A 26,822-nucleotide genomic window follows, 5' to 3' on the forward strand; every position below is an offset into this window, starting at 1 on the left:
CTTATCTTTAGATAAACAGAAATTCCTAATTTTAAGATGGTCAACTTTATCGTCTTTTCTGTTAGTTCATGCTATTTGTTCCTTGTTTGAGAAATCCTTCCCTACTCTGGGATCACGAAGATATTCTCCTATTTATTTTCAAAAGCTTTATACTTTTGTCTTTCACCTTTAGGTGTATGGTGGGAAATAGAGGTCAAGATTAGTTTCCTTCTACCTCAACATAATAAAGGCCATATACGGCAAACCCACAGCAAACATCATTCTCAATGGTGAAAAACTGAAAGCCTTTCCTCTAAGATTAGGAACAAGACAAAGATGTCCACTCTCACCACTATTATTCAACATAGTTTTGGAAGTCCTAGCTGTGGCAATCAGGGAAGAAAAAGAAATAAAAGGAATACAAATTGTAAAAGAAGAAGTAAAACTGTCACTGTTTGCAGATGACATGATACAATACATAGACAATCCTAAAGATGCCACCAGAAAACTACTAGAGCTAATCAATGAATTTGGTAAAGTTGCAGGATACAAAATTAATGCACAGAAATCTCTTGTATTCCTATACGCTAACAACAAAAGATCAGAAAGAGAAATTAAGGAAACTCCCATTCACTACTGCAACAAAAAGAATAAAATACCTAGGAATAAACCTACCTAAGGAGGTAAAAGACCTATACTCAGAAAACTATAAAACACTGATGAAAGAAATCAAAGATGACACAAACAAATGGAGAGATATACCATGTTCTTGGATTGGAAGAATCAATATTGTGAAAATGACTATACCCCCAAAACAATCTATAGATTCAGTGCAATTCCTATCAAATTACCAATGGCATTTTTTACAGAGCTAGAACAAAAAAATCTTAAAATTTGTATGGAGACACAAAAGACCCTGAATAGCCAAAGCAATCTTTGTTTGTTTGTTTTTTGCGATACGCGGGCCTCTCACTGTTGTGGCCTCTCCCGTTGCGGAGCACAGGCTCCAGACGCGCAGACTCAGCGGCCGTGGCTCACGGGCCCAGCCGCTCCGCGGCATGTGGGATCTTCCCGGACCGGGGCACGAACCCGTGTCCCCTGCATCGGCAGGCGGACTGTCAACCACTGCGCCACCAGGGAAGCCCTTTTTTTTTAATGTATTTATTTTATTTATTTATTTTTGGCTGGGTTGGGTCTTTGTTGCTGCGTGCGGGCTTTCTCTAGTTGCGGTGAGTGGAGGCTACTCTTTGTTGCGGTGCATGGGCTTCTCATTGTGGTGGCTTCTCTTGTAGCAGAGCAGGGGCTCTAGGTACATGGGTTTCAGTAGCTGCGGCACGCAGCCTCCATAGTTGTGGTGCACAGGCTTAGTTGCTCTGCAGCATGTGGGATCTTCCCAGACCAGGGATCGAACCCGTGTCCCCTGCATTGGCAGGCAGATTCTCAACCATTGCGCCACCAGGGAAGCCCAAGCCAAAGCAATCTTGAGGGAAAAAAATGGAGCTGGAGGAATCAGACTCCCTGACTTCAGACTATACTACAAAGCTACAGTAATCAAGACAATATGGTACTGGCACAAAAACCGAAATATATATCAATGGAACAGGATAGAAAGCCCAGAGATAAACCGATACACCTATGGTCAACTAATCTATGACAAAGGAGGCAAGGATATACAATGGAGAAAAGTCTCTTCAATAAGTGGTGCTGGGAAAACTGGACAGCTACATGTAAAAGAATGAAATTAGAACACTCCCTAACACCATACACAAAAATAAACTCCAAATGGTTTAAAGACCTAAATGTAAGACCGGACACTATAAAACTCTTAGAAGAAAACATAGGCAGAACACTCTTTGACATAAATCACAGCAAGATCTTTTTTGACCCACCTCCTAGAGTAATTGAAATAAAACCAAAAGTAAACAAATGGGACCTAATGAAACTTCAAAGCTTTTGCAGAGCAAAGGAACCCATAAACAAGATGAAAAGTCAACCCTCAGAATGGGAGAAAATATTTGTGAACTAATCAATAGACAAAGGATTAATCTCCAAAATATATAAACAGCTCATGCAGCTCAATATTAAACAAACAACCCAATCCAAAAATGGGCAGAAGACCTAAATAGACATTTCTCCAGAGAAGACATACAGATGGTCGAGAAGCACATGAAAAGTTGCTCAATATCACTAGTTATTAGAGAAATGCAAATCAAAACTACAATGAGGTATCACCTCACACCAGTTAATATGGCTATCATCAGAAAATCTACAAACAACAAATGCTGGAGAGGGTGTGGAGAAAAGGGAACCCTATTGCACTGTTGGTGGGAATGTAAATTGATGCAGCCACTATGGAGAACAGTGTGGAGGTTCCTCAAAAAACTAAAAATAGAATTACCATATGACCCAGCAATCCCACTACTGGGCATATACCCAGAGAAATCCATTATTCAAAAAAGACACATGTACCCCAATGTTCATTGCAGCACTATTTAAAATAGCCAGGTCATGTAAGCAACCTAAATGTCCATCAACAGGCGAATGGATAAAGAAGTTGTGGTATATATATACAATGGACTATTACTCAGCCATAAAAAGGAACGAAATTGGGTCATTTGTAGAGACATGGATGGACCTAGAGACTGTCATACAGAGTGAAGTAAGTCAGAAAGAGAAAAACAAATATTGTATATTAACGCATATATGTGGAATCTAGAAGAATGGTACAGACGAACCAGTTTGCAAGGCAGAAATAGAGACGCAGATGTAGAGAACAAATGTTTGGACACCAAGGGGTGAAAGTGGGGTGGTGGTGGTGTTGGGATGAATTGGGAGATTGGGATTGACATATATACACTAATATGTATAAATAGATAACTAGTAAGAACCTGCTATATAAAAATAAATAAATTAAATTAAAAAAAAAAAAGATTAGTTTCCCTTATGTGGATAGCCCATTGTCCCAGCACCACTTCTTGAAAGTCTGCCCTTCCTTACTGATCTGCAGTGACATCTCTGACTTATAGTAAATGTGTTTCTTTTGTTTCAGTGGCCTATTCTTCTCTCCCTGCACCAATGTCACAGTCTCTCAATTAGTATAGACTTATAATATATCTTCATTTCTTGCAGATCAACTCTTCCCACCTTGTTCTTCAATAGTGTCTTGTTTTTTGTTTTTTGCCACACCACACAGCCTGCGGAATTCTAGTTCCCCGACCAGGGATCAAATCTGGGCCCTCGGCAGTGAAAGCAGGAGTCCTAACCACTGGGCCACCAGGGAATTCCCATGTCTTGGCTATTTTTGAGTCTTGAATTTCTATACATAAATTTTAGAATCATTTTGTCAAGTTGTTGGGATTTTAGTTGGTATTGCATTTAATGTGTTAATGGCTTTGGGGAAAATTGACATCTTTACAATATTGAATTGTCCAACGCATGATAGAGTATATCTCTTCATTTATTTCTATTTCTATCTCCTCTGGTGTCTCCCAGAGTTACATGAGTTTCTTTCTAGACATCTTGCCCATCCTTTGTTAGATTTTTTTCCCTAGGTCCTTCATATTTTAAAATGTTATTGACAATGGTAATTACAAGAAATTTCATGTTCTGTTTATTGCTGGTATATAGAGATACTGATAATTTTATTGCATTGATTTTGTATCTAGAAACCTTAACTATTTTATTTATTTCAGTAATTATTTGTAGATTCTTTCGATTTTCTATATGCATAGTCACATCATTAGTAGATAGTGATAGTTTTATTCCTTCCTTTCGTTTTTATAGTTTCTTTTTCTTAACTTATTGTTCTGGCTCTGATCTCTAGTACAATGTTGAATAGAAATGATAGAAAATATAAGTGAGTATTCTTTTCATTTTCCTGGCTTAAAAAGGAAAGCTTTGGGCTTCCCTGGTGGCGCAGTGGTTGAGAGTCTGCCTGCCAGTGCAGGGGACGCTGGTTTGTGCCCCGGTTCGGGAGGATCCCGCGTGCCGCGGAGCGGCTGGGCCCGTGAGCCATGGCCGCTGGGCCTGCGCGTCCGGAGCCTGTGCTCCGCAGCGGGAGAGGCCACAACAGTGAGAGGCCCGCGTCCCGAATAAAAAAAAAAAAAAAGGAAAGCTTTTATGATGTTTGCTATATTGAAAAAAAACCAGATACCGTTTATTGGAGTAAGGAAGAATCTTTTTTTCTTTAGGAAGATTATTTTTATTCCCAGTTTGCTGAGTTTTTAACATAAATGTTTCGAGTTTTTTAAATCCTTTATCATCATCTAATGAAATGATCATATGATTTTCCATCTTTAATTTGTTAATCTGGCAAATGCATTGTTTCTAGTGTTAAACTAACCTTGCGCTGTTGAAGACAATTCTTCATGAGGTATTATCCTTGTTATATATATTTTACTCTCCTGCTGTTTTTCTCTAGACTTCTCCATGTCCTCTCCATTCCTTCAAAGCGCTGCTGGGATACCACTTCCTTTTGAAAGCCTTGCAGGATGACCCCAGCTATATTTGACTTCTCACTCTACTCACAAAACCAATGGAACATTGCCTCCCCTGGTAGCTTCATTGTAGCTATATTGTCACCTTCTATCCCCTTCTCTCCTGGACTGTAACCGCCTGGAAGGCATCTTTGTGTTCTCTTCTCAGCCTGCTTCCTCCTCCCAGGACCCAGAGCAGAGGTGGTATTGAGTGTAACACCAAGGATGAGGCCATGGGCTCTGGGGTGAAGCTGCCTGGGCTCACATCTCAGCTTGGCCACTTGCTAGCTGTGGGATATAGGGCATGCCACCTGGCCTCCCTGAGCCCATCAGTTAAATAGGAAGAATAATAATACCTGTCTCATAGAGTTGTGGTGAGAATGAAATGATATAAGTGAACCACTTAGTACAGATCCGGGCACGTGGTATTTTTGCTATCTTAGTCTATAGCACGTAGAGGACTGGGGTTGGGGAGCATGAGGGGGATCGAGCTTATGAGAGTAGAGTCCTCTAACTTAGCCTGGGAGTCAGAGAAGGCTTCTTGGAAGAGGTGATGCCTAAGGTGGTCCTGCAGGGCAAATGAAGGATGGCAGTGGGGGAAGGGCAGAAGGTGTGGGGAAGAGTTCTTTCAGATAGAGGGAGAAGAAGGTGCAAAAGAATGTAATATGAGAGGAGAAAGAATATAACATGCTTTAGAAATTAGTAGTACTTAAGTGTGGCCAAAACGGAATAGGTGGGCAGCGGGGAGGGCAAAGTGATATGAAGAGGTAAGTAGGAGTCCGATGAAGAGTCTGTCATACTATATTAAGGAATGGAGACTTTATCTTCAGATAATTCTCACCCCCTTTTTGGCGCACCTAATACCTATTAGAGTAGGTGTCTCTTACTCCAGGAAGCCTTCCCTGATGTCACGCAAATCTGTGTTGGATATTCCCTCTGTTCTACCGTAGCCCTCTCCCCTCATCACAGCTAACTTCTTTCCATGATAATTATCTGTTTAAGCATCATCTCTCCTTCATACCAAAAGCTGTAAGAGGGCAGGGAATGGGTTTTAACGTTTCTGTAACACAAGGCTAGTAGAGTACCTGGCACATGGTAAGTGCTCAATAGATATTTACTGGATGAATGAACAAATAAATAGAACATCTAGGGAAGGAGAGAAAATTGTGACCAGCAAAATGCGTGGCACATAATTGGCCCTTAGAAAAGTATTTAATCTTTTATTGTGCGTCAGCTTCATCATCTGGAAAATGGGAATAAAAATAGAAACTACCTCAAAGGGGTATCATGGGTCTGTGAATTGCTTAATCTAGGATCTGACATTTAGTGTAAAGGCTAATTCTCAGCATGTTAAACACATAATTCTCATACAAACAGTGAGCATGGGTCAAAATTTCATTTAACTCATTAGTAAGGGGGCTAGCAGGATGACAAAGCTAGCTCAAAACAGAATATAAAAACTGGTTTTTTTTTAAATTTTATTTTATTTTTTTATACAGCAGGTTCTTATTAGTTATCTATTTTATACATATTAGTGTATACATGTCAGTCCCAATCTCCCAGTTCATCCCACCACGGCCACCTCCCCCTCCCGAAAACTGGGGGTTTTATAGTCACTGGAAAGAAAAATATTGAAATGATATTGCTAAATTATATTCAAATGGATTAAGGTCCTACAGGGTAATAAAACCATAACCTTAAGGATTATCTTCTCTACTAGACAGAAAAGGAAATCATCCCGTCCTATTACTTAACAGAATTGTGAAATGTCTGGGCCCTAATCAGTTGTGTAAATAATGTTAAATTGCTCTTCAGAGGCAGATGACTCTTAAGTAGACTTGCTGATCAGTGCTTTATTGTGACATCAAAAGGTCACATAATCATCTTTTTACTTTAGTAACATGTTTTAGTTAGTTTTTCTTAACACTGGTAAGTTTAGTTTAGTAGATACGGTTATTATTATAAGGCTCTCAATAAATATTTGCTGAAAGGATTTTCATTCTGTTAGGCTTTTTTCCTTCTCCCCAGCATCAGAGTTGGGACCTATAGAACTGGTAGACTGAGTGGGGAACCCTGCAGGACCCTATGCTCTTCCTTCCTTCAGCCTGGGGTGTTGTAATGCCAATTCTGTCTCATTAAATAGGCAGAAGAAGTATCTGCTTTGGGCATCAGCAAAGCAGGCACATATCTCTCCCCTCCGTAAGAACATGTATATATATTTTTGAAAGAACTGGATATTTCCAAAAAGGCAGTGCAGTAGGCAACATGGAAAAAAATCAGAAATTTTGGGGACCACTATCCATTTATTTTTTTTCAATTTTTCAATTTAGAAAATTGTGGTAAAATACATATAACATAAAATTTACCGTCCTAACCATTTTAAGTGTACAGTTCAATGGCATTAAGTACAGTCACATTGTTGTGCAACGATCACCACCATCCATCTGCAGAACTCTTTTCATCTTGCAAAACTGAAACTCTGTACCTATTAAACAGTAACACATTGCCTTTCCCCCAGCCCCTGGCAACCACCCTCTACTTTCTGTCTCTATGCATTTGACTACTCTAGGTACCTCATATAGATGGTGTCATACAACATTTGTTCTCTTGTGGCTGGCTGATTTCACTTAGCATCATGTCCTCAAGGTTCATCCAAGTTGTACCACGTGTCAGAATTTCCTTCCTGTTTAACACTGAATAATATTCCATTGTATTTATATCACATTTTGTTTATCCTGTTATCCATTGACGGATGCTTGCATTGCTTCCATCTTTTGGCTATCACCTCCCTTTATTTTATAGAATAAGATTATTTTTGTTTTGAATTGCATATGAGGGATGGATACCATTTTCAAGGCTTGAGATCTCAAAGATTATAATCTGGCTCAGGGCCTGGGACTAACCAGACTATGAGACCATCTGTGGGTGGTCATTTCTTGATTTTGTACTTTTGCCTAAATATAACCAGGATGACTAAGTTTCTCTAGGCAGATTTAGCCTAGAGAATGTTTACATGGAATATGAGCATTAAAAACGTGTTCTAGGGCTTCCCTGGTGGTGCAGTGGTTGAGAGTCCGCCTGCCGATGCAGGGGACACGGGTTCGTGCCCCGGTCCGGGAAGATCCCACATGCCGCGGAGCGGCTGGGCCCTTGAGCCATGGCCGCTGAGCCTGCGCGTCCGGAGCCTGTGCTCCGCAACGGGAGAGGCCACAACAGTGAGAGGCCCGTGTACCGCAAAACAAACAAACAAACAAACAAACAAAACGTGTTCTAGGGCTCTGACGTGCTCTAGATTTTGTATATACTGGGGACGGGAAATTCGAGCATTTCTACAAAGCAACAGATGGGAAATTTCCCAGGAACAAACTAGCTATCTCTTGGCAGTCCAAAAGTATGTAGTATGCAAGCTCTGCTCTGGGAGTTGAGAGAATCTGCTTGAACCACATGACCTCCAGATGCTAGAAAAGGAACTTCCAGATACTTCCCTGCTAAAAGTAGTTAAGAGTACTGGGTCAAAGGAAAACTAAAATGCCTGGGCTTCCAGCTTCAGGGAATGGAACCTTTTATTCTGACTTTCCAGCAAAAAGGAAGGGAATGGTGAATGTAGAATCGCATGAAGCTAAAGTTAGAGGATACTGCCGAAGTCAATCAGATCCCCACGTTTTAATTCTGTTTTGGACTTTTATTTATACAATTGTCATTAATTTCATCAATGTAGTAAAATATAGACTAGGTCTGAATCTTGGCTCTACAACTTATTCAGTGTGAGACGTTGATTATTACTAAACCTCTCTTCAATTTTTAAAATCTGTGTCTCAATTTTTAAAATCTTTAAAATGGTAATAATAATAGTATTGTGTCAGAGGATCGTGGTGAGGACTAACATCCCAAGAACAGAGCCTGGGACATAGTAACTGCTATATAAATTCTTGCTATTATCTAGACATTTTGGCCTTCTCCTTCTCCTCTTCTTTATTATTATTATTATTCAGTTGGGAAATAACCCGATTTTATTTGGAGCGTCATCCTACAGTTTTATTCTGCTTCTTGATTGTTTCTGGGGGAAAATTTCTGCAGTTAATGGGTATTGGATTCTGCTTCTTGATTTTTTGCAATAACTCTATGAATCTGTTAACATTTTCGTTGTATGAAAGGTAGTCTCATTCTCTCATTTTCCAGATTTGGAAACTGAATCCCCAAAAGGGAAAGTGACTTGCCCAAGATCACACAGAGACAATGACTAAACCAGTAATAGAACGAAGGACTTCTGACCACGAGTCCACGGCTTGCTCCACTCGACACAGAGTTCAAGAATACTGACCTGGGGTATTAATACACTCTGCCCATCCTCCAAACATGCACAGGAAAACTTGAACACTCTGTGATTCCAGGTATTCTCCAAAAGATGTCTTTCCTTTCTAGCAAAATTTCAGGCATTTCAAGGGAAAGGTCTGTGGCTTGACTTGTAATCTTCGTTGTATACCCAGCACTGTGCTTCAAGTTCTTGAGGGCAGAAATTATTGCCTATAAGCTGGGATTATTAGGGACAGATGCTCAATAAATGGAACTAATTAACATACCCCCACTTTTAAAAAAAGAGGAATGGGGCGCAGGGAAGAGAATATTTATTAAGAAATTAATACGTTCTAGTCACTGTGCTAGAATTTTCACCACTATCCCATTTAATCCCCAGACATCCTTTGTAGCATTGTCAATTTCCAGATTTTGAATCAGGAAATTAAGGTTACTCTGAGTCTTCATGAGTAAATATTCAAGATTGACATTTCTCTGATGGACCACAACCTTTAGAATCTAGTATTATAATCACAGAGTGAGAGGTAAAGCCAAGAAGGAAGAGACCTAATACATTCCAAAAGGTTAAAAAAAAAAAGAGTTTTTCTCATGAAAAACGATGAACTCAACCATATAAATTGTGAAAATATAAGTCATGATTGTATTTGCTCTGTGACAGTGTGGAAATGCACATTTTTATCAAGCTAGAAACAGAAAACAAAGAAAAATTATGAGTATTTCAATCTTGCTCATCAAAAGAGACTGATCATTACCAAATCCAGGCAACCTGGCCCCACTCTCCCTGCAAACATTTAATCCACATGAGAGTTTTGAATGGAGACAAGAAGATAAGTGACAGGACTTATGTAGAGAAGGACACTTAGGCCTGGCTGAGTTTCATAGCATGGAAGGGCCCAGACCCAAAAAATGCTTAGTACCTATTATGCTAGGCTAAAAAAAAAAATGGCCCCCTAAAGACAATTAGGTCCTAGTTCCTGGAATCTTTAAGTGTACCCTGTTTGGAAAAAGGGTCTTTGCCGATGTGATCAAGTTAAGGATCTTGAGATGGGAGATTATCCTGTATTATCTAGGTAGGGCCCAAATGCAGTCACAAGTGTCCTTAGAGAGGCAGAGGGAGATATGATACTAATCCACAGAGGAGGAGGTGATGTGAACACGGAAGCAGAGATTGGAGTGACACGGCCACAGGCCAAGGAATGTCAGTAACATTCTCTTTTCCCTGGGAAGCTGGAGAGGCAAGGAGCAGATTCTTCCCTAGAGGCTCCGGGCCTGCCAATATCTTGATTTTGGCCCAGTGAAACTAATTTCAGACTTCTGGCCTCCAGAACTGTGAGAGAATACATTTCTGTTGCTTTAAAACACCAAGTTTGTGGTAATTATAATTTGTTAGCATAGTGACGGAAAACTAACACCGCGCCCCTGTGTTGGTATCCAAGTCTCAATTTACTGTCATCTCCTTTCCCTTCCATCTGGCACTTCCAAGAAGAGTTTCCAAAAGCATCCTAATATCTTTTGTTTGTCTCTTCTGAAAGGCACTGTGACAAGCACTTTATATGCAGTAGCTCACTGAACCCTCATAATCCTATTAGGTGAATATAATACTAATATTATTTCTATTTTACAGATGAGTAAAATGAGGCTCAGAAGAAAAGCTGGTGGGGCCACACTCCTAACAGGTGATGGAGCTAGTATTCCAACTCAGGTCTGCTCAAATCTAAAGCCCACACTTTTAACTTCTGTACTGTACAACCTCAAGGTCTCTGGGGTAAGTCAAGGTTTTAATTCTCGTATCTACTGGCGAAATTTCAGGATATATATATCTGAGGGATATTTTCAAGGACTTTGGACCAAAGGAGACCAAACATGCCTTCATTGCAGCTCAAGGCACTGAGCTGCCATTTTTTAGCAAAGAGCAGAGGATGGCCAATCCTAGCATCACAGAAAGCTCAGGTTAAAAGGACCTCAGAGATCCATTTGTTCAAATTCCTCATTTTACATATGAAGAAGCTGGGCTCACAGAAGGGGAGGGCCCTGCCTAGGGTCACATATAGAGGCTTTAAGTGATAAAGTTGGGATTGAAGTCCTGGTCGCACTTCAAATCTAGGGTTGATTCTACTGCACATCACACTGCCCAAAGTCATGTGTGTTGCTATGGTCCAAAGGGCTGACAAAACTCTGGGAACTTGCAAGAAGGAAAATGGAAAAATGGGTCACAACCTTCTCAAAGCTATAGTGTCCCAGGTCTTCATTCTCACATGGGGTAACCTACAGGGCTGCAGCCCTGAGGTGCAGGGCTGAGATGGTCCAGGGTATTGGGAGGGGGTAGCTTCTGCATTGGGATGGAGACTGAAGAGACCATGATGATGTGACCATGTCCCAAATGGGAGGAAAGGAATGTCAAGATTTCATGAATTCCTAGAACTGAAGGGATTTCTGAAAATCTTGAGAGTAGCAGCTTTGGAAGTAAGTTGTCTCTTACATGATTAGCAAGGAACTCGTTTGGGAAACTCAATAAAATTCTAATTATGATAAAGGCTGAACATTCTTCATCCATCTTTAAATACATCCACTAATAAATATTGAGGCCCCACTGGTCTCTGCCTTCATGCTTAATAAGGTGGTTTTAAAAAAAGATAATGTATTTAAAGTACCCATACAGTCTTAGTACACAAGTCCTTTAAAATGCTGTTGCTAAGAAAGAAATTGAAGATGTCACAAACAGATGGAAAGATACACTATGTTCTTGAATTGGAAGAATTTATATATATATATATATATATATATATATATATATATTTTTTTTTTTTTTTTCTTTTTGCGGTACGTGGGCCTCTCACTGTTGTGGCCTCTCCCATCACGGAGCGCAGGCTCCGGACACGCAGGCTCAGCGGCCATGGCTCACGGGCCCAGCCGCTCCGTGGCATGTGGGATCTTCCCGGACCGGGGCACGAACCCGTGTCCCCTGCATCGGAAGGCGGACTCTCAACCACTGCGCCACCAGGGAAGCCCGGAAGAATTAATATTTTTAAATGGCCATACTACCCCAGGCAATCTATAGATTCAGTGCAATCCCTATCAATCTACCAATGGCATTTTTCACAGAACGAGAGCAAATAATCTTAAAAATTGTATGGAAACACGAAAGACCCTGGATAACCAAAACAATCTTGAGAAAGAAGAACAGAGCTGGAGGAACCATTTGCTCTGACTTCAGATAATACTACAAAGACAGTAATCAAAATAGTATGCTACTGGCATAAAAACTGGGACATAGATCCATGGGACAGAATAGGGAGCCCAGAATAAACCCACACACTTATGGTCAATTAATCTATGACAAAGGAGGCAAGAATATACAATGGAGAAAAGGCAGTTTCTTTAGTAAGTGATGCTGGGAAAACTGGACACTTACATGTAAAAGAATGAAATTAGAACATTCTCTAACACCACATACAAAAATAAACTCAAAATGGATTTAAAACATAAATGTAAGACCTGAAACCATAACACTCCTAGAATAAATCATAGGCAGAACATTCTTTGACATAAATCATAGCAATGTTTTTTTGGATCAGTCTCCTATAGCAAAGGAAATAAAACCAAAAATTAACAAATAGGACTTAATCAAACTTAAAAGCTTTTGCATAGCAAAGGAAACCATCGAGAAAACAAAAAGACAACCTACTGAATGGAAGGAAATATTTGCCAATGATAGGACCAATAAGCAGTTAATATCCAAAATATATAAACAGCTCATACAACTCAATATCAAAAAAAAAAAAAAACCCAGTTAAAAAATGGGCAGAAGATCTGAATAGACATTTCTCCAAAGAGGACATGCAGATTGCCAACAGGCACATGGAAAGATGCTCAACAATGCTAATCATCAGGGAAATGCAAATGAAAACCACAGTGAGATATCATCTCACACCTGAAGGAATGGCTATCATCAAAAAGACCACAAATAACAAATGTTGGCAAGGATGTGGAAAAAAAGGAACCTCTGTAAACTGTTGGTAGGAATGTAAATTGGTACAGCCACTGTGAAAACAGTATGGAGGTTTCTCAAAAAAAACAAAAATAGAACTACCAAATGACCCAGCAATTCCACTTCTGGGTATATATCTGAAAAAAACAAAAACACTAATTCAAAAAGATACACGCACCCCAATGTTCATAGCAGTATTATTTGCATTTGCCAAGTTATGGAAGCAAGCTAAGTGTCCATCACAGATGACTGGATAAAGAAGATGTGGTATATGTATTCAATGGAATACTACTCAGTCATAAAAAGAATGAAACTTTTGCCATTTGCAACAACTTCGATGGACTTGGAGGGCATTATGCTAAGTCAAATAAATCAGACAAAGAAGGACAAACACTGTATGATATCACTTATATGTGGTATCTAAAAAAACCAATAAACTAGTGACTATAAGAAAAAAGAAACGGACTCAGATATAGAGAACAAACTAGTGGTTACCAGTGGGGAGAGGGAAGGGGGGAGGGGCAACATAAGTGTAGGGGATTAAGAGGTACAAACTATTACGTATCAAATAAGCTACAAGGATATATTGTATAGCACAGGGAATATAGCCAATATTTTATAATAACTATAAATAGAGTTATAAACTTTATAGATTGTGAATCACTATACTGTACACCTGTAACTTATATAATATTGCACATCAACTATACTTAAATAAAAATAATTAAATTTAAGAAATATTTTTAAAATGCTGTTGCTAAAACATTAATTAATAATAGTAGCTGTACTAGCCACTGTCTTTTAAGACACGTTGATCTCCGCTTCAGAGACTACATGTCCCAAGATGCTCTTTGCTTGGGTTCCACCGCCCATTGTATTCTGGGGCTTGTAGTCCGGAAGTGAATGGATGATTCATCGGCCCGCAGGCGCAGTGCTCCTAATTCCCGGAAGAACCAGCAGAGGGTCGCAGGATGTGCGGGTGGCTGCGGCTGCTGCTGCAGCGGCGGCGCTGACAGGGCACGCGCTCTATGCCTTTCCGGCTGCTCGTCCCGTTTGGCCTCCTGTGTGCGCTGCTACCCCTGCACCATGGTGCGCCCGGCCCGGATGGCACCGCGCCCGACCCCGCCCACTACAGGTGAAGGGGGTCAGGCTCCCCGCCCTTCCATAGTTGGGGAATGGGAATCCCAGACCTGGTCCCTTCCCCATTCCCTCCATCCCAGACCACCCCCCCCGACCTGCTGGGACCCCGCCACTGGGCTCTTCGCAGAAATCAGGTGGTGATTACCATTTTCCGCCCTAATTCTTGTCCTTTCCTCTGCCTGGTTTCGTTTGGTGGCCCTCTGACTTATTTCTCGTACCCCGCACCAGGGCGCGAGTCAAGGCCATGTTCTACCACGCCTACGACAGCTACCTGGAGAATGCCTTTCCCTACGACGAGCTGCGACCTCTCACCTGTGACGGGCACGACACCTGGGGCAGGTAGTGCGAGCGGAGGAGCAAGGGGGCGGCCTAGGTCTGGCAGTCCGGTCCTAGGCGGGCGGGTATGCTGGAGCTGGTGGCTTCATGATCTCACCGGTTCCAGAAAAACCTCCTAGCTAGCGTGGGGTCGCGTTCCCCCTAATTCAGGCCAGCACCACCAGGATCCACCCAGCCTCCTGGGAAGTTGGATTCCCATAGTGGAAAAAGGCTGGGTTAGCCTGGTGGTCTGGACCTCCGGGCTCTGGCCACAGCAGTGACAGACACCAGCTGTTAGGACTTGGGCAAATCTCTGGAGGCTTAGGATATGTGGAAGGGCTTCAAAAAGTCAGAAGACCCAACCCCTTCATGTTATAAGTGGGCAAACAGGCCTAGGAGGGGATGTAACTCTCCTAAACATGAAATTTCAGAGCCTTTGTTGTTAGTGTAACTGAAACCCACTTCCCCCATTACCCTCACACCCCTGACTGCTTCTTGAGATCTCAGCTCAAACTGTCACCTTAGCATCAGTTCCCCTAAATACCCACCCCGACAGGTCACTCTCACAAACCACCCTTTTTATTTTCTTCGTAGCACTTCTCACTCTTATACTGTCATTTTCACTTATGTGTTAGTTTGTCTTTCTCACTTCCACTAGAAGAAAAATCTGTGAGAGATGGAATTCTCTGTCTTGTTCCTTGCTGAGTAAGTGAAGAATCATTGCATTTAGCTGAAGCTAACCTTGATTAAACACTGTGCTAAGCATTTTACTTGTGTCATCTCATTTAATTAACACCCCTAGGAGTTAATTGCTGTTATCTCTGTTTTACAAATGAATATGCTAGGGACTGGAGAAATTAAGCTCAACACAAATTGTGCTGGTTTTCGTTTTTTAGTTGAAAAAAGTAATACAAGTAAATGGCAAATTCAAGCAGTCCAATATCATATAATAAAATAAATATCTCCCATACCCTAGAACTCCAACCACTGTTAACCTTCTTGTGTATCCTTCCAGAAATATTTTTGGTTTATACCATCATATAGGTATGTATATGTGTATCTTTTAAAATAACCTTTTAAAGGTGTAACTTATATAAAATGCACCCATTTTAAGTGTGTAGTGAGCACCATCACAGGATAGAGAACATTTCTGTCACACTGGAAAGTTCCCTGGTGGCCCTTTATAGTTAATCCCTCCACCACCACTGGCCCAAAAAACTGCTAATCTGCTTTCTGTCTATATTGTCTCTTTTTGAAAAATGCAGTTAGAATACGACACACGACACTGCCTATTCTGTACCTTGTCTTTTTCATTTAACTATATAATTTGAATGTCTTCCCCTTAGCCCATAGAACTCTTGATAACAATCTTTTTGACCACCTCATAGTTTCGCATTGTTTGAATGTATTACAGTTTGGTTAATCACTTTTCAACTGGTATACATTTGGGTTATTTCTAGCTTTTTGCTGTTCTAAAAACAATATTGCCATGAGCATTCTCAAGGCTACAGTTCTGTGCACTGCGAGATAAATTCTTAGATGTGGAAAGCCTGCGCTCTGAGATACAATCTTATACTGCCTCCCTATGGTGGAGAAGAATGCCAGAGAATATAGGCAATGTGTTTAACTACAGTCGAGCTATTTGCATGAGATGTTATACATCAGCCCACCTCCCAGGTACGTTAAATGGGTCAGAGGTTCCCGGCGATTTTCACGATGGCTTCTCTGTTGTGATTTCAGGTGGGACTGGCAGAGGCATCGCTGTGCTTCACTTATTAGTTTTTGGGGTCTCTGATCTGGGGCAGCCTTAATAACTGGTGTTTGTTTGATTTTCTTACTAAGCAGCTGGGGTTTTTGTCCTTTTACAGTTTTTCTCTGACTCTTATTGATGCTCTGGACACCTTGTTGGTAAGTGTCTCATCTATTCCTTTTCCTCTCCAACACTGCATGACCAATATCCTTCTTCTTTTGGTAGCTTGACTGTGGGTGAAAAATGAATTCTTCACCTGGGCTTTTTATTTTCATCTTTCATTTTGATCTTTAATTTGGGGGCAGTGGAAAGCCAGTGGAATTTTTTTCAAGAAGAGGGTAGGAAATGAGATTCCTGTCTTGAGAAGATCACTGGCTACAATGTGGAGAAAGATTCATGTCATCATTTAACAAACATTTTATGAGTAATTGCTTCATGCACTGTGCTCAGCCCTCTGGGGGAGTGCAGGAATGAGGGAGGCTCCTGCCTATGCAAAGATTCTCATAATGTGGAAAGAAATAGATGCCCTGAGAGTTGTGGGGATAAACTTGCTGGAGTCTTTTAAAGGAGGAAGAGGTTAATTTCAGCTGGAGGAATCGAAGGATTCCTAGAGAAGGTGACATTTAGATAATCGAAGATAGGTTGGATTTGGAAATGGGAAGACACAGAGTGAGATTTCTGGTAGAGGGAACAGCATGTCTGAGGGCAGAAAATCAGGGAATAGTGGGTACTGAAGTCGACAGAAGAACAGTGAGAGACATGGTTAGAAGGATAGATTAGGTATAAATCATAGAGGGCTTTGAATGCTGAGATAGTCAGGATTGTTTCAGCTGCAAGTGATCAAACTGATTTAGACAGGAAGGAAATTTACTGAGTCGGATAACTAAAAAGTCCAGGTAAAGACTGACCTCAAACCCAGCTGGTTCCAGACATTTAAATAACGTCATTAGGAATCTCTTTCTCCATCTCTTATTTCTACTTTCCTTGCTGGCTGTATTCTCAGGCTCTCCTTAAGCTGGCAGGGTAGCCAATGGTAACTCCAGACGCACATCCCACTCATTTAGTAACCTGTGTGTGGAGAGAATTAGTCCTTTTCCATTAATTCCGTGGACTGAGTCTCACTGATCTGACTTGGGTTACACATCTATCCCTGAATCAATCAGTTGGCCAAGGGATATAGTACGTTGGCTGGTCCAGGTGAAGTGCCCATTCTTGCAGCTGAAGGGATGGAGTTAGCTTCTTCAAATTACAGGAGTGACTGTGGAAGAAAGGTGATTCCTCAAGGGAAAATTGGAACACTGATATCAGAATAAAAGGCATCAGGATTGCATTTGACTGATGGTTTAAACAAAAGGGTTTAATTTTCTCAAGTATAAGAAAATCTGATTGAAGGTAATTTCTAGCATTGGATCAGCTGCTCAACTGCGCCATCAGAGACCCCATGCTCTTTGTATCCTTCCATTCTACCATCATTAGTATACTGACTTTCATTCTCATGCTTAGTACCTCATGGCCTAATAAGATGGCTGCCACAGCTCCAGAAATCAAGTCTGCTTTCAAAGCAGAAAGAAAAAGAGTAAAAGCCATGCCAACTGTGTCTTGTCCCTTTCTGTTAGGAAAACAGGAGCTTTCTGAGAAGTGCCCCTAGTAGACTTTACAAAGCTCAGAATTGCCTGGGTAACACAATCACCCAGTAGCAAATGAGACTGAGAAAGCAAATATGTGGATTTCTAGCCTCTATGGCTGGGAGCTACAAGGGTAAAGAAGATTGAGAATCAATGTTGGGCCAACCAACCTGCAGTATTTTCTATAAGGCTGAATGTGACAAGGTTAAAAACAATAAATATCCACTGTAAATGTCAAGCTAAGATTTCCTTATGTGGTCTACAGTCTTTATATTGGTTTCATTTAAATGAGTACATAAAAATTCTTAAATTGGTACCAAAGAATTTACTTTACCAGTCTCTTGATACTGGGTCTGTGTGATTTCCAGCTCTCAGTGTTTTCTCCTGTTACCAGCAGTCCTAGAACAGAAACTGTAGGTCTGAAGTTGAATAAGTAGGATTCACACCAGCATAGGATCCTAGACTCTGAATCTAGCATCTTCAGTGCCCACAAGCCTGAGAGCCTCACTGTCAGGTCTCTCTTTCCTTCAGATTTTGGGGAATGTCTCAGAATTCCAAAGAGTGGTTGAAGTGCTCCAGGACAACGTGGACTTTGATATTGATGTGAACGCCTCTGTGTTTGAAACCAACATCCGAGGTGAGGGCTGCCTTCTAGGGCCCTTGGAAGAAAGGAGAATGTGGAATTTTGGCTTCTGTGTAAACCAAGAGGTGATAAACAGGATCTTAAGTGCCAGCCTTGCCAGGGCACTTGACTCAAGCCAGATTGACAGAGTCTTCCCTCCTGTAGGGTTGGGTAGGGAGGTCTCGGGATCCCTCATCAGTTTCAGACATGAAAGTGAGCAGGGGACAGAGAAAAGACTGAAAAGAAATATGCCAGGATTACTCACATATTTAACATATATTTGGTACCAGGCTTTCAGCCAAGAGCAAGAAAGATGTAATCCTTGCCTTCTTGTAGCTTATTGCCTATTGAAAGTTTGTTAGAACTTTCTGCATTGTTGATGGAAATGTTTTATATCTGTGTTGTCCAGTCCAGTAGCCACTAGCTACATGTGGCTATTGAACATTTTGAAAGGTGGCTACTGCAACTGAAGAACTGAATTTTAAATTTCATTTAATTTTAATGGATTTAAATTTAAATAGTGACATGTGGTTACTAATTACTGTGTTACATAGTGCAAGGCTAGGGTATTAGTTTCCAAACCTGGCTGCCCATCAGAAGCATTTGGGACATTTTAAAAAGTTCAGCTGTGTAGACTCCACTCTAAATCTAATGAATTGGGATCTCTGGGTTGGGTCCCATAGTCAGTATTTTTAGCAGGTTCCCAATGAATCTTTTTTTTTTTTTTAATGAATCATTCATTGTATTAAGGTAAATTTACATATACTGAAATGCACAGATCTACACATTTCAATGAATTTTGACCCAGTGATTCTTTTTTTTTAAATTAATTAACTAACTGTTTATTTTTTTTGGCTGCGTTGGGTCTTTGTTGCTGCGGGTGGGCTTTTTCTAGTCGTGGCGAGTGGGGACTACTCTTCGTTGCAGTGCATGGGCTTCTCATTGCAGTGGCTTCTCTTTGTTGCAGAGCATGGGCTCTGTGCACGTGGGCTTCAGTAATTGTGACTCGCGGGCTTAGCTGCTCCGCGGCATGTGGGATCTTCCTGCACCAGGGTTCGAACCCGTATCCCCTGCATTGGTAGACGGGTTCTTAACCACTGAGCCACCGGGGAAGTCCCTTATTTATTTATTTATTTTTATACATCTTTATTGGAGTATAATTGCTTTACAATGGTGTGTTAGTTTCTGCTTTATAACAAAGTGAATCAGTTATACATATACATATGTTCCCATATCTCTTCCCTCTTGCGTCTCCCTCCCTCCCACGCTCCCTAGGCCACCCCTCTAGGTGGTCACAAACCACTGAGCTGATCTCCCTGTGCTATGTGGCTGCTTCCCACTAGCTATCTATTTTACGTTTGGTAGTGTATATATGTCCATGCCACTCTCTCACTTTGTCACAGCTTACCCTTCCCCCTCCCCATATCCTCAAGTCCATTCTCTAGTAGGTCTGTGTCTTTATTCCCGTCTTACCCCTAGGTTCTTCATGACCCTTTTTTTCTTTTTTTTTTTTTTCTTAGATTCCACATATATGTGTTACCATACTGTATTTGTTTTTCTCTTTCTGACTTACTTCACTCTGTATGACAGACTCTAGGTCCATCTACCTCACTACAAATAACTCAATTTCATTTCCTTTTATGGCTGAGTAATATTCCATTGTATATATGTGCCACATCTTCTTTATCCATTCATCCGATGATGGACACTTAGGTTGCTTCCTTGTCCTGGCTATTGTAAATAGAGCTGCAATGAACATTTTGGTACGTGACTCTTTTTGAATTATGGTTTTCTCAGGGTATATGCCCAGTAGTGGGATTGCTGGGTCGTATGGTAGTTCTATTTTTAGTTTTTTAAGGAACCTCCATACTGTTCTCCATAGTGGCTGTATCAATTTACATTCCCACCAACAGTGCAAGAGTGTTCCCTTTTCTCCATACCCTCTCCAGCATTTATTGTTTCTAGATTTTTTAATGATGGCCATTCTGACCGGTGTGAGGTGATATCTCATTGTAGTTTTGATTTGCATTTCTCTAATGATTAATGATATTGAGCATTCTTTCATGTGTTTGTTGGCAATCTGTATATCTTCTCTGGAGAGATGTCTATTTAGGTCTTCTGCCCATTTTTGGATTGGGTTGTTTGTTTTTTTGTTATTGATCTGCATGAGCTGCTTGTAAATTTTGGAGATTAATCCTTTGTCAGTTGCTTCATTTGCAAATATTTTCTCCCATTCTGAGGGTTGTCTTTTGGTCTTGTTTATGGTTTCCTTTGCTGTGCAAAAGCTTTTAAGTTTCATTAGGTTCCATTTGTTTATTTTTATTTTTATTTCCATTTCTCTAGGAGGTGGGCCAAAAAGGATCTTGCTGTGATTTATGTCATAGAGTGTTCTGCCTATGTTTTCCTCTAAGAGTTTTATAGTGTCTGGCCTTACATTTAGGTCTTTTATCCATTTTGAGGTTATTTTTGTGTATGGTGTTAGGGAGTGTTCTAATTTCATACTTTTACATGTACCTGTCCAGTTTTCCCAGCACCACTTATTGAAGAGGCTGTCTTTTCCCCACTGTATATTCTTGCCTCCTTTATCAAAGATAAGGTGACCATATGTGCGTGGGTTTATCTCTGGGCTTTCTATCCTGTTCCATTGATCTATATGTCTGTTTTTGTGCCAGTACCATACTGTCTTGATTACTGTAGCTTTGTATTATAGTCTGAAGTCCGGGAGCCTGATTCCTCCAGCTCCATTTTTTATTCTCAAGATTGCTTTGGCTATTTGGGGTCTTTTGTGTTTCCATAGAAATTGTGAAATTTTTTGTTCTAGTTCTGTGAAAAATGCCAGTGGTAGTTTGATAGGGATTGCATTGAATCTGTAGATTGCTTTGGGTAGTAGAGTCATTTTCACAATGTTGATTCTTCCAATCCAAGAACATGGTATATCTCTCCATCTGTTTGTATCATCTTTAATTTCTTTCATCAGTGTCTTATAATTTTCTGCATACAGGTCTCCTTAGGTAGGTTTATTCCTAGATATTTTATTCTTTTTGTTGCAATTGTAAATGGGAGTGTTTTCTTAATTTCACTTTCAGATTTTTCATCATTAGTGTATAGGAATGCAAGAGATTTCTGTGCATTAATTTTGTATCCTGCTACTTTACCAAATTCATTGATTAGCTCTAGTAGTTTTCTGGTATCATCTTTAGGATTCTCTATATATAGTATCATGTCATCTGCAAACAGTGACAGCTTTACTTCTTCTTTTCCAATTTGGATTCCTTTTATTTCTTTTTCTTCTCTGATTGCTGTGGCTAAAACTTCCAAAACTATGTTGAATAATAGTGGTGAGAGTGGGCAACCTTGTCTTGTTTCTGATCTTAGTGGAAATGGTTTCAGTTTTTCACCATTGAGGACGATGTTGGCTGTGGGTTTGTCATATATGGCCTTTATTATGTTGAGGAAAGTTCCCTCTATGCCTACTTTCTGCAGGGTTTTTATCATAAATGGGTGTTGAATTTTGTCAAAAGCTTTCTCTGCATCTATTGAGATGATCATATGGTTTTTCTCCTTCAGTTTGTTAATATGGTGTATCACGTTGATTGATTTGCATATATTGAAGAATCTTTGCATTCCTGGAATAAACCCCACTTGATCATGGTGTATGATCATTTTAATGTGCTGTTATATTCTGTTTGCTAGTATTTTGTTGAGGATTTTTTATCTATGTTCATCAGTGATATTGGCCTGTAGTTTTCATTCTTTGTGACATCTTTGTCTGGTTTTGGTATCAGGGTGATGGTGGCCTTGTAGAATGAGTTGGAGAGTGTTCCTCCCTCTGCTATATTTTGGAAGAGTTTGAGAAGGATAGGCGTTAGCTCTTCTCTAAATGTCCCTATTTATTTTTTAATGAACACTTATTGCCTAGGTTTTACCTGTGGGATTCTTTGAGGCCCGGGTTGAATGTGGGTTTTTCCAGATATATTTTTTGTTTACTCTTGCCATGTGGCTGGAGGCATTATCTGCTAAAACCACCTTAGGCTAAAGATTTGAGGTTTTCTAGACTACACAGTTAGTGTGAATTCAGTCTGTAAAACTTAGTGGGTACCAGTTTGTGGTTATTAATTCTTAGGAGAGTTTTTTTTTTCTTCACTTTACTTGGCATTGAGATTTGAGGTATACAGTTTTCCTTACTCTATGCTAGGGGAGGTGTGTAGGGTTTATTTTTAATTCATCTTTACACAGGGTATATAATTCTTCCAGATCCCAACTTCATGGAGGGATCTTCTATCAGACTTCCCACTCTGGGTAGGTCCTGCCTTTGTCTCTTATTCCTGGTCTGCCAGGAGGAGGGGAAAACTGAAGCTCAAGGTCACCAGTTTTTTCAGTGGGAGGGCCATTCAGGATATCTGTTTAGCCATATTTCCAGCTAACCTTTGTATCTTTTTATAAGTCCTAAATATTATGTAATAAATTGAAATAGATAAATGAATAAAGTGAAGGTAATAAGTATCCTCCCTTGGTCTTGGGGTGATGGGGAGACAGTGACCAAGTGCAACGAGCGTGGACTTTGGAGTCAGACAGACCTGGCCCTACCACCTACTAGATGGATGACCCTGGGCAAGTCAGTTTACCTCTCTGAACCACAGTATCTCCGTCTGAAGAGGGCACAGTAGTACCTAGTGCTTGGTATACAGTAGGGACTGCAAAAAAATGATAACTTTTTTTTTTTTTTTTTTTTTTTTGTGGTACACGGGCCTCTCACTGTTGTGGCCTCTCCCGTGGCGGAGCACAGGCTCCAGACGCGCTGGCTCAGCGGCCATGGCTCACGGGCCCAGACGCTGCACGGCATGTGGGATCTTCCCGGACCGGGGCACAAACCCGTGTCCCCTGCATCAGCAGGCTGACTCTCAACCACTGCGCCGCCAGGGAAGCCCGATAACCATTATTTTTGTGACCCACCAAGAGAAAAAAAAACTTCATGAACTTAACACTGTACCAGTGTGTGGGGTTAAGGACTCTTCTTTTGCTACATGGCTCCAGCCCCTTCCCAGTGAGCCACTGAACAGAGCATTAAGTTTAATTTGTACAAGGGAAAGACTGGTCCTTAGGATTCTGACACTTGCTTTTTGTACCATCTGTAGTAGTAGGAGGACTTCTGTCTGCTCACCTGCTATCAAAGAGGGCTGGGGTAGAAGTGGAGGCTGGATGGCCCTGCTCGGGACCTCTCCTGAGGATGGCTGAGGAGGCAGCCCGGAAACTCCTCCCAGGTAAGACCCACATGGAGATGGGGCAGAGATGAAGTCCGGTAGGTCCTGCTGCTCTTGCTGGAGAAGAGAGTGGCTGTGCAGAATTATTTGCTCGTGCTGCTCACCTAAACACTTGGTATTTCTACCTCTTGGCGCCCACCATGGAAAACAGGAGAGTCCTTGGCATTTTGACGGCTAGGCTAGGATGGATGAGCTGACCTCATTAATGTCTGCGAGGAGCGCTGAAGGCCAGCCTGGTGGCTGGAAGGCTCTTGCCCTTATTTGAGTGAGTGCTTTTGCCCCCTCCCAGGCCCACACGCCACTGGAATGAAAGGGTTCCAGAGAAGAGCCTTGGTCTGAGCGTTTGGAACCTCTGGTTCTAGACTCGGCTCTGACAACCAATAGCTTGACCAAGCCGCTCTTCCTCTCCTTGTTTCAATTTCCCCGTCTATCAAATGGGAGTCATAATTCCTGCCTCCCTCTGGGGAGACGTAAAATGAGGTCAGAGAGGAGAAAGTTCTTGGAGAACCTCAAACACCACTGAGACATGAGAGGGACTTGTTTTGTAGCTGAGCCATGTCCAGGGCTGCAGGCCAAGCTGCAGTGTTTGTCCAGAGGGGCAGTAGCTGGGCTCGGCAGCATCAGCGGGACGCTGTGTTCTCTTCAGGGTGTGGTGGAGGCTCTGAGAGCTGTTCACACCCAAACACGTTACACTGTGCTTTCCACCAACCTCTTGGCCGTCTCACTTCTCCCCTTCACCCAGGACTTGCCTCTCATCCTTGGGGAAGAGCTGAGGAGAGTGAGCGAACTGGGTTCAGGTCTCACTCACGGCCTGAATGTCTCCTTACAAACGTCATGTCCTGTGTGACTCATCCCTGGAGGGAAACTGTCTGGTTGCTCCCTTCTTTTTTTTGTATTGAGAAATATACATATTGAAAAGTGCAGTCACGCTGAGAAACAAGATTTTGTCACCTCCCCACCCCCTTTTTAATACTGCCTGACTTCTCTGAACTATCCCTTTGGGCCCTTCTTGCTTGTGACTTGAATCCTCCTTGCTTACCACTCATGTCTGCCAGATAGCAAGTTTCTCTTCTTACAGTAACGTTGCTGGACCTTGTGGTTCTTGGAAGTTTTGACAACTTTGTTCACAGTTTGGTGACGCATAGGCTGCTTTGGGGTTGTTTGACCTTTCAGCCTGGAGAGGAAATCTCTGCCTCTGACTTGCTGTCTTAGTTCCTTGCCTTGAATTGGAAGGCACTGGGGTGAGGTGGACAGGGCTCTGGGCCCATTGCGGGGGGAAGGGGAGTGGGCACGTGATAGTCATTCCCATCCCAGTTCCGTTTGGCTCTCTCTGTGATCTCTGAGTCACTTCTTCACAAGCCTGACCTTTCCTACCTGTGAATTGAGGGTTGGACCACATTGGCAGTTTTGTGGTTTATATCCTTTTTAAAGAGTATAACATAGCCCCTGAAACTCTTTATTTAGAGCAGGGATCTTAAACTGGCTGCTCTGGGACTGTTTACAGTCTTCAGATGTGTTTCATTTGGTCAGAATGGTGTTTTAAGAAGTAGATGAATGGCTTTTTCATTGTGCCATCAGCTCCCCCACTGCCTGTGGCTTAAGCCCTGCCTGCTTCACACTCAGTTACTTGCCTGGGCTCTGAGGCATAATATAAAATAAGTAAAAGTAGAGCTGCTCTAGCTAAAGTGAGCATGTGTGGAGTGTGATACCCCCGAGCACAGCCTGCTGCTTCCCTGCTCACCACAGGCAAGAGCCCAAGGCATGAGGAGCAGTGTTTGACAGCATCTGGGTTAGGTGGCCACTGAGGGCCCTCCAGTTGTGACATGTATCCTTCTCTGGCTCAGTCTCTAGCAGATCACCCAGGAGACAAAAGGGAAGTGCTGGCCAAGGCCTCAGGCTTTGGTCCTGTGTCCACCCATGCCCACCTTCCCGCTCCTATCTGGGTTCTTAATTTTGCGATTGTTCAGCCTTTCAGACCCCCACTGGCATGCCGTATGGAACGGTGAACCTGCTTCGTGGCGTGAACCCAGGAGAGACTCCTGTCACCTGCACAGCAGGGATCGGGACCTTCATCGTGGAATTTGCCACCCTGAGCAGCCTCACCGGTGACCCTGTGTTTGAAGACGTGGCCAGAGTGGCCCTGATGCGCCTCTGGGAGAGCCGGTCAGATATTGGGCTGGTAGGTCCGCTGCCACTCTTCCTGTCTAGTTCAAGTTTGCCACCTTGGCCCCTGCTTATGAGGCTCAGGGCTCTGAGCAACAAGTTGCGGTCCAGCCGAAGGAAACTAAGGGTGACCTCAGGAGCGATCCAAGGCTTAGGCTCACGACACCAAAAGTAGACCAAGCCTCCAGTTCATGCTTTGGCACAGAGGGGAGGAGAGCATGAGAGCACATCCTCTGGCAGGAAAAGGGGCCATGATAAGCTCTGGCTCCTTAAGCTTCTCTGATCTAGGGAGTGGGTCATATGCTTCATGCCCCTGACTCACTCGGTGACCTTAGATCGTCAGCCTGTCTGGCCCTCATTTTTACATATTTTTGTTTGTAAAACTGTGTTTCTTAGAACCAAAAGATTTGAGAGATGTTGAATGGCTGTTCCATGAGGAAATGATTACTGGTCAATTAAATTTGGGCAACACTATAAATAGTGTCCTTTTTTTGGAGAGTCATAATGAACACGAGCAGGTTAAAGGTTATCAAATCCTATGATAAATTCATCTATTTAACTTTGCTTAACTCAACGTTTCACAAACTTATTTGACCCCAGAGATTTTCTTTCCCCTACAAACCTACTCACCTATGGAAATTTAAGGTCGGTTTCGGCTCCTAAACTAGATGATCCAGTGAAACTAACAGTAATTGAGCCAAAGCTGTCCAGGAAATAGCACTAGATTTAGTCAGAACTGAGACTGAGCCCCAGCCTTACTATGTTGAAACTGTGTGACCCTGGCCAAGTCACTCAACCTTTCTGATCCACAGTTACTTCAGCAATAATACTGATGGATTAATACCTCCTTGCTGAGTCATTATGACTTATAAAGACTGTGTTGTCCGAAAGTGATTCAGGTGGAGGCACGTTTTATGCAAAGTCTGGTTCTAAGTCAGCTTGAAAAGTGAAACTTGTGTGAGGACTCCTTGACAGTCCCTTAAGAAGGTGCCACTCTGGAGAACTAGAGTAACCCCCTTAGTGTCCAACACAGGCAGTTTTTTCTCCAGCTCGGGAGCCATAGTGACTCCGTGACCACCCTGCCCACATCCTCTCAGCCCTTTATCATTTCCGTGCACACTGGCCTGTCTTCCAGTTGCCGTCACCCATGTCTCTTTGGCTACGGGCCTTTTCTGGTGCCTGGATCCTGC

At 41.9% G+C, this 26,822-nt stretch overlaps 1 protein-coding gene across 5 annotated transcripts in view; it reads left to right on the forward strand.

The window, feature by feature from the left end:
* EDEM2 (ER degradation enhancing alpha-mannosidase like protein 2) overlaps window positions 1–26,822 on the forward strand; it is a 48,657-nt gene that overhangs the window by 7,431 nt on the left and 14,404 nt on the right. Inside the window, exons 2-9 of one of the 5 annotated variants that reach the window (XM_004272761.4) lie at window positions 8,634–8,845; window positions 10,393–10,533; window positions 13,683–13,891; window positions 14,125–14,235; window positions 16,080–16,119; window positions 18,118–18,223; window positions 23,344–23,469; window positions 25,437–25,648. In XM_004272761.4, coding sequence (XP_004272809.1) covers window positions 13,785–13,891; window positions 14,125–14,235; window positions 16,080–16,119; window positions 18,118–18,223; window positions 23,344–23,469; window positions 25,437–25,648 — 702 coding nt within the window. In that variant the 5' untranslated portion in view covers window positions 8,634–8,845; window positions 10,393–10,533; window positions 13,683–13,784. The other 4 variants (XM_049698897.1, XM_012534108.3, XM_049698898.1 and 1 more) reach the window with 4 other exon arrangements.

The sequence above is a fragment of the Orcinus orca genome, chromosome 16 (assembly GCF_937001465.1).
Source record: "Orcinus orca chromosome 16, mOrcOrc1.1, whole genome shotgun sequence".
Classification (NCBI taxonomy): domain Eukaryota; kingdom Metazoa; phylum Chordata; class Mammalia; order Artiodactyla; family Delphinidae; genus Orcinus; species Orcinus orca.